The sequence below is a fragment of the Apaloderma vittatum genome, unplaced genomic scaffold, assembly GCF_000703405.1.
Source record: "Apaloderma vittatum isolate BGI_N311 unplaced genomic scaffold, ASM70340v1 scaffold23173, whole genome shotgun sequence".
NCBI classification, from domain to species: Eukaryota; Metazoa; Chordata; class Aves; order Trogoniformes; family Trogonidae; genus Apaloderma; species Apaloderma vittatum.
In genome coordinates, this window is record NW_009706753.1 from 8091 (window position 1) to 19702 (window position 11612).

At 45.2% G+C, this 11612-nt stretch overlaps 1 protein-coding gene across 1 annotated transcript in view; it reads right to left on the reverse strand.

Moving 5' to 3' along the window:
- Positions 1–482: 482 nt before the first annotated feature.
- Positions 483–11612, reverse strand: part of CAPN14 (calpain 14) — a gene marked incomplete at its 3' end in the record, with an annotated part of 29881 nt that continues 18751 nt past the window's right edge. The window contains exons 16-20 of the mRNA XM_009865918.1: positions 11269–11337; positions 11062–11140; positions 9747–9863; positions 8744–8799; positions 483–596 (exon numbers count right to left, since the gene is read on the reverse strand). Coding sequence (XP_009864220.1) covers positions 483–596; positions 8744–8799; positions 9747–9863; positions 11062–11140; positions 11269–11337 — 435 coding nt within the window. The remainder of the gene's footprint in view (positions 597–8743; positions 8800–9746; positions 9864–11061; positions 11141–11268; positions 11338–11612) is intronic.

Genomic DNA, 11612 nt, shown 5'->3' on the forward strand with positions numbered 1-11612 from the left:
GGGCAATAATGATTCAGAGCAGGCTAGCATAGCCTGGCAGCTCCCAAGAGCTGGGCTATTGATGGAGACACTGTGTGCCCATCTCTCACCCTCTGTGCCACCCATGATATGCTCACCCTTGGGGTGCTTTCACCCTGCTACCTGAGCAATGCAGAGTAGGGGTTGATTCCACTGTAACCACCTCCTACTAACATCAGGACAGCCTCATTCCTCACCACAGCAATCCTAAGCCCAGGCTTATTCGGCAAGGGAGAAACACTGACTTAACACAAAAAGTAGAAAGACAGCCTTAGCTGACGTTGCAGGACCTTCACCCCGCCACTCACCCCTGCAAGACAGCCAGCTCAGCTCCCAGACCTGTGCTGGGAAGGGCACAAGCATCCAGCGCAGCCTCTTAGAAAAGCAACTTTACCAACATTCAGCAGACCTTCTCCCTAAGCCTTGCCCTGGAGAACCTGCTAACCAGAGGCAGCTCTTCTTACCTTGCCAATCATATCTTGGGAGGCATCAAAAGAAGCGTGGTCAAGGAAGGTGATTCTGCCCTCTATTCCCTCTGGTGAGATCCCACCAGCATACTGTGTCCACCTCTGGAGTCTCTGGAACAAGAAGACCTGTTAGAGCAGATCCAGAGGAGGCCACAAAACTTACCAGAGGGCTGGAGCACCTCTCCCATGAGGACAGGCTGAGAGTTGGAGTTGTTCAGCCTGGAGAAGAGGAGGCTCCAGAGAGACATTATAGTGGCCTTTCAGTAGTTAAAGGAGGCCTCTAAGAGAGATAGAGACAAACTTTTTAGCAGTGCCTGTTGCAACAGGACAAAGGGTTTTAAATTAAGAGAGGGTAGATTTAGACTAGATATAAGGAAGAGACTCTTGACTATGCGGGTGGTGAAACACTGGAAGAGGTTTCCCAGAGAGATGGGAGAGGATGCATCACTGGAAACGTTCAAGGTCGGGTTGGATGGGGCTCTGAGCAAAGAGATCTAGTTAAAGCTGTCCCTGCTCATTGCAGGGGGGTTGGACTACATGATCTTTAAAGGTCTCTTCCAACCCAAACAGTTCTATGATTCTGTATGTCAAGTCATGGAGGAGAAATGCTCTCAGCTGATCCCTAACTTTCATGCGTATGCAGCGGTGTGGGCCACTTGAGTTGCCTCTAGTTGCTTTAAATAATTTTAGGAAGCATAAATATCTGCCTCACAGCTGGAAGGACTTGATTTCCTGTCATTGTAAGCTCTCCAGTGACAGCTGTATTTGTAGCTCGGGTTTTGGCATCTTAATCCAGCAAGGCCACGGGGTCCTCTCAGCTTGCTTCAGCTGTTTCAGGCGGTTAGAGATGGTAGAAGGTCTTTGATGGTCTTCAAATTTATTGCAACATTTTACATCATTTAAAGAGTAGTCTTGAGGCATGGCACCCTCACCTGGCCTTTCCACCAAATCTGTCCTACGATTTTGTATTTCTAAGTGCTTGTGCACCATTAAAAAAAAATTTAAAAAAGAAAATAAGAAGAAATAGGGGCTTCCTTCTACTGGACTCAGCAATTTATTCTTGCAGCATATGAATTATTTCTGTTAATTCATCCCCTAAATTCTTTATATGCTTAGCTATGTGTTAGTTTGATAGAGTATCCCTTTCTTTTTTTTTGCATTTGATACAATTAAAGTTCTGCAAAACTCAGCGGTTTAAACTCTTGGAAACTTGTGTGCATTGGAAAATATTGATCCAAACAGTGGAGGCTTTGAAGTGCCCAAGCTCTGCTTCCGTGCTCTGCCCGGCATGAGGAGAAGAGCAGGCTGAAGTGGAAATAGAGTTCTCAGTAATGCTCATCTCAGCTGTTCAAATATCATGAGCTCTTCAGATCAAACTACTTCAGAGATGCTCGGGGTTATTTCTGTTGTCCACATTTGCCTGATGAGCATTGGGACGCTAGGAGTCATGGTTCCCCACAGCCCATGAGGAAAAGCATCTGAACATCAGGCTAGTATTTCTCCAGCATCAAGGAAAGGCGGGTAGCATGATGCTGGTAGAAGCTGGCCATGACGGATGTGCTCAGCATAGGCATCACCTGGGATTCAGAAAAGGGGTCTGAGACAAGCATGGCTCCAAGTTAAATGAAGACCTCCAGTGGTCTGTCCCACTGCTCTTACAGGTGTGCTCAGACCCTGGTGCTGGGACAAATGGTTTGACACAAGCTAGTTCCTGAGCAGCTTCAGACATCAGCCTGCAGAGCTGGAGTGAATGAACAGCTGGAGCATTAGCTCCAAGTCAGGGGATGAGGAAGACACCTCAGCCCTTCAGTTTTAATCTGTTCATACACGTACACTTGTGACCTAAGAGTACGAGACAGTTTCTAAGACTAGAGTTATGACTTTTCTGAAATCTGCGTAAGATAAGGAGCAGGTAGGAAGATGTGTAGCCCTTCAAGATATTCACTGCACCCAAAATGGCCCATGGCCATTTCCATGACCTTTTCTCTGGAATAGGTGTGCTCACTGTGTGCCTCAAAGCCTTGCATCACCTGCTCCACTTTTAAGGGAAGCATGCTAATAGAGAGCTGGGTTGAGAGACTTGCAGAGCAGGCATGGCCCCAAATTCCTAGCTAACACTTTGGTTTCAAAGGGGGCAGCAGGAAAAAAGAGACAGCAGTAATGAGGCTCAGACACAACCCCACTTCTCTCACATCCTCTGGAAACTCAGCATTTAGCTGCAGAGGCCGGAGTCTTCTGCAGCCTCAGCCCAGCTGTGGTCAGCAGCAAAGCTGAAAGCACCTGGGTCAGGGTTGCTTAAGACTCAATTTCTCACTCACGAGCTCCAGCTCTCTTCAGCAGCGCAGAGCTGCTTTCCAGCAGTAAGTGGTTTATGTCTAGCTGCAGCGTATTTATGAGAAAGAAATCCTGCTTTTACCTGAGGAAAAAAAGCTACTTTAGAGCAACCACCTCTTTCATTTCGTCTCACTTAATGAGCACCAACTATAGATATCCTTCTTGTAGCCACGTTTGCAGGAGTGTGAGGAACTCCACATGTTTCCACAAGATGCTTGGCTCTTAACCCTTCCCTCCACATGAGATGCATACGTGACTTGTCAGCAAAAAAATAGGTGTTTTTTTAAAAAGAATGACCCTTCATAGCAATCCACATTCTGGGTCTTTTGAATTTGAAAATGTATTTACCACATTTGTACATGGTTTGCTGTAAATATTCCATCAAAATGAGCTTCAGGAGAAAACTACATCCTTTCTTAAGAGCGATCCCCTTTGCTCGATTATGAGCAAAAATTTTCCTCCTCAATAGCAGTGTCCATTTCTATTGTCTCACATAATAGCTGAAAATCTGTACAAAAACCACCTTGGTTTTCAACCTGACTCTTACTAGGAATTTGACCTCCAAGGACCAACCTGATCATCCAGTTATAACATTAATAGTGATAAAAGGGACATGTAATTCACCCCAGAATAATTTTCTACGGTACTTTTCACCACTTCAACAACAACAACAAAAAAGTGGGAGATAAGCCCAGGTGGAAGGCAATTCTGCCCAGTATCTGCAGCCACCATAACGCCAGGCAGGTACTTTGCAAGTGGCGTCAGTCTGTGGCACTGCCAGGCTGGGTAGCATCAGTCAAGATTTTGTAGGTTTTTTTCCTTTATCTGTGGAATGTCAGCTTCCAATATTACATAGCTGATCTGAGCAAAACAAAGGTCTGCCTGCATTGGAAGGGTGCACGATGGAGACATTTATTTCCCCAGAATAGGTAGTGTAACAAATCAATCCTGACTGCACTGATAAATTGAACTTCAAGCTTGGTGATACTGCTTTTCAGGTCTAATCCAGTGTAAGACACAGCAGGAAGGAAGGCAAAGGCGCTCGTTAGCATTTCGTTCTGCAAGGAGCTGCTGCCTGAGCAAGGGAGAAGAAAAAAAAATCATCTCTTTTTCCCTTCTTTTTTCAGAAAGCATTGCAACTATTTCTGAGGAAGGTGACACGGGCTGTGTAGGTATGTGTGTGAGTGCAGATAACAAGGTGCAGAAGAACTACCCAGCAATTGCTGGCTTCTTGCCAAGCCCCGAACCTTGGGACAGGATCATAACTCGAGCTCCTGGATGCTGGTGAGAAAGAAGCAGTACTTATGGAGAAAACCTGCATCACAGCAGTATGGGGACTACAGAGCAGCAAAGCTCAGGAACACAAAGGGAAGAGGAGCTGGTGGGCTGGGCTTCAGGAGGCTGAGGTTCAGATCAAGTCTTGACTACAGATCCCCGGGCTGAACACAGAGAGAGCACTGCCCCCGGACACTGCAGAAATTCTTCTTTTTCTAAGGAGAGCAAGTCCTGCTCTCCAGGTCACCCAGCAGCCAGCACCCTGGGAACCTGATTTTTCTTCCCTGAGCACTGTGGCAACTGTAAAATAATAACAGAGGGGATTTTTGCCCTTCTGACCGCATGTTCCCAAAATGTGTCTTCATTCCCACCAATGCTCTGTGCAAAGGTCAGCACTACTGGGACACCTTGCACCCACTCTGCTCTGCCTGATCCAAGAAACAGGCTTTTCCTCCCAAAAAGCATTAAAGTCCTCATTTTTATGACTCCAGTGCAATGGCAACCTTCCCTTTAAGAAGTCCCTGTGTGGGTCATGGAGTTTGGATTACATAATAACTAAAACCAAAGCAAGATTATTAATTCTAGTCAGAGCATCTCATGGTATGGCCGAAGTCCACTGCGCAGCCTGGCCAGCCACGATGGCGGTTTGTGCAGTAGCCGCTTACATAGAATCATAGAATTGTCAGGGTTGGAAGGGACCTTAAAGATCATCTAGATCCATGGGCAGGGACACCTCCCATTAGAACAGGCTGCTCAGAGCCTCATCCAACCTGGCCTTAAAACCCCCCAATACCTCCCAAACCTGCTTTAAGGTAAGGCAGGAATCTTGTTGGCTCCACTATAAAATTCGTGAAAAGGAGAGAGGTGATCTCAGACAGAGAACTACACTGTAGTATATCCCTAACGTGTAGGCCTTCAATTTTTAATTCATTGTCCAGGAAGAATAGATAGGCAGAAATATTCATTCTCAAACCTGGAGCAACTTGGTATCTCTCCAAAGGTGATCAGTCCTAGCTGCCCAAGGGCAAAAGCCCCACAATCTTAGGGTGATTTGCCTTGGGGTAATTTGTCCACACAAAACACTCTTCCCCTTTGGCCTGAAGCCAGATGTCAGGTCTCTGCCACAGCTCTTCACTGAGACCGTAACCACCCCAGCCACGTTTGTCCTTGCTGTAAGTCTTCGTCCCTTTTTGAATCCTGCTGAGCTTGAGAGTAGAGTCTGTCCTGCTTCCCTCTGGTCAGAAGCCCTGACTGTGCAGAACGCACGCAGCAAGGCTGACAGGTATCTGCTGTACCCTGACTGCACGCTAAACGTGTGCACCAGCTATATCCAGGAAATATGGAATAACTTCCAGTTGTACGTGTGTGCGACAATAAGCTCTAGCTGAGTATTCTGTTGGCAAAGGATTGATTAGTTCTTTTCAATTTCATCTCTGCCTTCCTGTTATAGTATATCTCATCATCCAGCTCCACTTTGCACTCCAGCCATTATTTGCTATTCTCGTTAGTTGCACCTGCCTTTTCCAAAAAGAACCTTTATTAGCAACACTAGTCTCAAGCCGCAGCCCCACTTTTCTTTCATTTCTGCTAGAGCAATACCACCCACTGCAAAGCTCAGCATCTCTATAAACGCTGTGGTTACAAACAAATGCATCCTTCAGCAGCCTTTTAGACCATTTTTTTCCACAATGCACATTGTAAATGAGGAGTAATATATCTTCAGAATTGCCCAGAAAACGTTATTCTGTTAGCAATATAAAAGCCTCACAGTGTCCGAGTAGGTGCCCTTGCCAAAAACATTTTATTGTGAGCCAGATAATTCAGTTTGAATTGTACACGGTTTGGTATAATCATTCCAGTAAAGCATTCTTTACAATTCTGTAACAGCAAGTCACATGGCTCAATAAAGTTTATTGCTGCAAATGCTTAGTGATTCATGGCATGGATGAATTCTGTTTCTTTCCTGGATCAAGTAATCAATAGCAAAATAATCTCTCTGCAATTACATTGCTCTGCATTAAAGAGGTGTGAAGTAAATAAGTACAAAATCTGATATAAAAAAACAACGTGTACAACATTAAAATGAACTGCAGTTTGAAACTGGATGTCCCGCACCACAGTTTTGCACAAAGCCTGTGGCAGAGCTATGTCCAGCATACTCCTAGCCTTAAATGATGCCTTAAACTGCTCAGGTGATTACCCACATAGAGCAACAAACCCAGCTGGGACTGACAGATTTTTGTCCTGTCCAACAGAGTCCTGCTGTGAACACTCTGTGCTCACGCAAACCCCCCTGGCCGTCCCCATGAGGGCCAGGGACCATCTTTCTCAGAGCGCACCAAAAAAGTAAGACCTACGCTTTCTCAGTCAACCCTTTCAGTTTTTCCAGGGCTGCTCCTGCACACAGTAAATCAGTGTTTATAACATCCCCCGCTGAGTTGAGTGCAAATTAAATCAGGCTAATTTAGTTTGCACCATCGTGTTCAGCTGCGAGTCACAAAAGGGAGCAGAGACACGACAGCTGGGAGAGGGGCACATGCTCTGTGACGGGAGCTGCTCATGGAGCCTCTTCGGGAGCCCAGCAGGGCGGCAGCGCCGAGCTGCCGCCGCTCAAGTGCCCTGGGTGACCCTGCTCCCTTCAACCTGCAGATCTGAACCCCGTGGCTCCAGTGATGCCACAGCAGGCCTCTTGCAATAGACGATAGATATATCATCTGTAATAAACAAGTAGGAACACAGCTATCTATTTATCTGGTTGTAAAGGTTTTCTCATAAAATCAGTATGAAAATGATACTGTTTAGAAACAGACTGTTCTGGGGAATAAAGCGCGCACTGTTGTTTTTACTGTTTAATGCCTCCTGACTAGGAACACTTACACACAGTGGGGTTTCTCTCTAAATATGCTGATGCTGTTTCACAGGCTTCTGTGCAGCAGTAAGCACACACCTGAACTCAGTCTTTTGCTCATGTTTACATTCTTATCCACAGTCCATCTAGCTCCTGAATCTCATATGCACTCTAAAAGGATACTTCTGAGATTAAGTACCTACAAAGTCACAAAAAGCCAGAAGTAAGGCTGCCTGTGCAAGTTTAATACAACTCCTTCCTATAAAGATATTAGAGTATCATCTTTCATTATATGCTCATTCGTGTTGGAGCTCTGTTTCACCCAGTACCAAGACTAGGCCATGCACTAGAAAAGAGCCACAACTGTGCTGTTCTCAGGAATGACACACACACAAAAAAAGTAATAAACAAGGCAACAACGTGTAACAGGCACTTAGCGTGGAAATTTCCAGCCTAAATAAATAAATGGTAAGAAAGTGAAAAAGTATCAGACAGATGCATCAAATAACTATAGCAGAGTTTGATGTGTATAGTCCCAGTTATGTTCTCTAACGTCATTTGCAGCTACGTACTCAGTTTCCACTAGTTAATTAGCTACACGTGCCTGCATTGTTTGAAAGTACACACACTCTCTCTCATGGTGCTTTATAAAAAGTGACTGACAAATTTCCAAATGTTTTACCAGACTGCTCCTGTATCATGCTACAGAGAACATCTATTCCCTGCCAATCTCTGATGACTTGAAGACAATATGGGATCAGTTTACTTCTCAGGGTATTGTGCTTTTCAATCTGCAAAGAAAACTTACTGCCTTTCTGAAATAAATATGCAAACATCCCAGCCTCTATGCACAGCAGAGAGATGGAGACCTGGCTCATCACTTGGTCAAAGCAATTTAGCTCACTTCAATATGCTGACTTACAAAAAGCAAAAGAGATAGTTTGAATGCTTGGAAATCACCTTCCTAAGTCGTTGCTAAGGAAGAGTGTTCACTCAGAGAGTTCCCACCTCTTCTTCCCCACAAGTACCAAGACTCCTGCCCTCTACTGTGGAGCTGCAGAACCAGGATTTCCTCTATTTGACAAGCTGCTCAGGGCAAGGGCTGTATCTCCACCAGTCTCTAGAGCCCCCTCACCAAGGACAGCCTCTGGGCGCTACCACAACACCTGCCATCCTGTAACAATCACAGTGTCACACCAGCATTAAGTAGGTGACTCCGCTGCCCTCCAGGGTGTCACACTGTGCACTCGTAGTGGTTGGCATCCAGTAGTCTCTTCTCAGAAGGCTTGTCTGAAGTGAAAAAGGACTCTGAACAAATTTGTTAATTAGCAAAATTTCAGTTCATCAAAGTCTGTGGTTATTAGGTCAGGTCTGCTTGTGGGGAAGGCGTTTCATATGAGGTAAATTCCAGGGCTGAGCCCAGATAGTCCATAGTGCGCAGGAAGTTGATACAAAGCAGCCTTCCTCATGCTGGTACAGGCCTAGTTGTCCCCTCCTCTACAGCATTGCTTCAGGAATACAGTGTCATCATCATCCACTGTAAAATAATGAGGAAAAGGGGCTGAAATCCATCCCCGTGAGAGCTCTGTGATATCACAGCTGCATTGGACATTTTCTGTCTCCAGAAGGAGTAGAAGCCATAATAAAGCAGAGCATTTAGAAGCCTGATGCTTCTTGCTGTTTCTAACTTACTCTGTAACTGATCAGGTTAAAGATACCTTTTTTAATGCCACAGTACAAAACATGTGGTGCCACTTGCAGTGAAGGAGCCTGCATTGGACAGTCAGGGAATGGGCTTTACCTCAGATTCTCGGAGATATATCCCTTTGCCATCTTGTGTTAAGTTGCGAAAGGCCTCTGCCAAAGGAATAAATGAAAAGCGTTACCTTGAAAGCCAAGAGATCAACACCAGCCAAGACACTCTGTCTCAGGAAAAACCTCAAAGGCAGAGTTTGTAGGCTATCCACGAGTGCACATGAGCTTCTCTGCTCTGTCACTGGAAAATCCCTGAGGGTTGGGACACAGGGAGCAGATGAACAAAGTCAGGCATGTTCCTGTCTGTCCATCCAGCTGTGAAACTCTGAAGTGCAGGTGGTCCCAACCTCACCCACTATAGCTCTGAGACATATGCGAAGCGTCTACAGCACAAGCTTACAGACTGAATGTTAGCTGCTTCATCACAACTGCATACCAAAGGTACATCTCAAGGTTCTCCCTGGCAAATAAGCACTCTCCATCTCTTCTTTGCATACCTCCTCCTAAAGGAGGCTGGTACAAACCTGCAGGGAGCTAAATCATTAATATGTAGAGGCTAGATATCTGCAGAAAGCGACGGGCTGGCCTTTTGCATCCCAACTGTCCTTGCAGCTGAGGGATTTGGGGATCTGTGAACCATAGCCCTAATCCTAACATCTGTCAACATCTGTGAACATAGACCTAACATTTGCAGTGAGGCTGAGAACCCCAGCACCATGGATGGCCCAGATTAGAAAGGTCTTGAGGGAGCAAAGCTGATGCAGTGTCATGCTCCACCTGGCATGCTGTTTGCAACCCCAGCGTCCTTGGAGCTTGGGGCTTTGTGGGTCTCTGAAATCTAATTCTAACACAAAGGTAAAGAGAGAGAGAGAGAGCTTGATTTCCTCTGTGTCTGTCCCTTGCTTTAATTGATTACTTCTGGTCTCTTCAGAAACCAAATCCTTCTATCCATTTTGACCTTGTCACTGCCAGGTGGAGCAGCATCAGAAGGGACAGAGCTTAGCCGGGGAGCCCAGCTTGCCTGACCAGTCATATAATGCCAGCCTCACCTCCCATGATTTCCACTCGAAGCATGAAGCACACAAAGCTCTCAAAGCTGATCTTTAAGTCAGGGTCACCGTATCTGATTGCCATCAAATTACAGACTTCATTGCTGAGCGAAATGCCTTCATGAAAAACAAATAACAGAAAAAGAGAATGAGATAACAAATCCCAGATAAACACAGCTCATATACATGGATACAGTTGTGAGCATGCACAACTGAGTCGTCTTCAGCCCCTCTCCAACAGCCTGGTTTTTCAAACCTTGCCCAACCCTAACTCCAACCCCTTGCCCAACCCTAACTCCAACCCCTTGCCCAAGATAACCTAATACTAGCCAGCCCAAAAGAGACCACTATGTAAAGATATCTCAGAAGATATCTCCAAACTTACAAGGGTTCAGGTTCCCTATACTGATGGTGTGCCAGAATAAGAATAAAATACACATGGGCATCCTATTACCCTTATACTCCAGACACATGTGGTATAAGGGTAATAGCAGCAGCTGTGCGAGGATAAGAAAGGACATGAAAAAGAAAATCCAGAGGACGCTCATACAGAAAGCATCAGTCCCAACGTCAAGCAGCATTTGCAAGAAATAAAATTATTTTCTGTTCATGGCCTGGGATTCTAGTTTGCTTTAGCAGAGGTCTGCCTGGGTTTCTCACTGTGCTTCCACTGACTCAACATAAACTGAGTGAGCCACACGCCAAAAAAGAGGAGTGATATTTAAGTTGCAAACATGCAAAAAAAGCTACAAGACTGAGCACCAGCCCCCACTCAAAACCCAGTAACAGCAACAGAGCTTGGTCCAATATTTGGACCTGTATGCAGCATCTTCTATTTCTAGCTCAAGCTTCAGATGTCACATGAGTGAAGTCTGGCAGCTGTGCAAGTCCCCTGCTTCCAGGTTCAGTCCCTGAGCTGTTGCCTTCGGCACAGGTAGCAATTTAATACGAGCTAGATCTGGCCTCCTGCATGTATCTGCACAACACCACAGTCTTTTAAAATTAAATTAGGAAGGAACAGGAAGGGATTTAAAAACTGAATCTAAAATAGACAGACACTTCTGTTTCAGAGAACTACCATCATGAGACCACAATTAGGGCAAAGATTAAGTAGCTCATTCCACAGCAAAATACTTTTCAGATGTGTTTACCCAGCTAAACAGGGAAGCAGAAATGGCTAAGACCACGCAGCCTATGATGATTTCCACTCCTCCCAGGCTCTACCTACAATTCTCAAAATGTTTCCCACCCCTGGGCTCTTTCCAGCCTTTATGAGGAAGAGGATGAGACTGGCCAAGCTGTGCTGTGGGCTTACCTGTCTCCTGTACAGCTGCATGCAGTTCCACAAGGTCAAGCTTTCCTGATCTGCTGGTGTCTCTTTTCTGGAAAACTTCCTGGGGGTGGGGAAAAAAATAATTAGTTTTGAATCAAACAACCACCCTCCAAAAAAACCCCAACAGATGACACCCAAGGGATTAGGAGCAGGGAGATATTGCAAGGGGCACAGAAATTATTGTTATACCAAATAGAAAAGCAGCCTCTTCCACAGGACCCTGAATTCCTGGATACTCAGTGTGCCAGAGGCATTCAGCTTAACAGAAGAATTAAGGTCAGAACATCTCAATTAAACATCAGAGAGCACCTATTACATTAAAAAAAAAAGGGCAACAAAAAAACAACCAAACAAAAAACTCACTAAAATCAGACAAACCAAAAACTCGTAGCCACTCTAACATTCACAAAATTATAATACAAGGATAATGATTTCTTAGCCCACAAGCCTATCTACGGGCTTGATCCTTCTCCCATTAAAGTCAATGACAACCTGGCTGCTAATTTCAGAGGCAGCAAGAATTAAACTTTTCC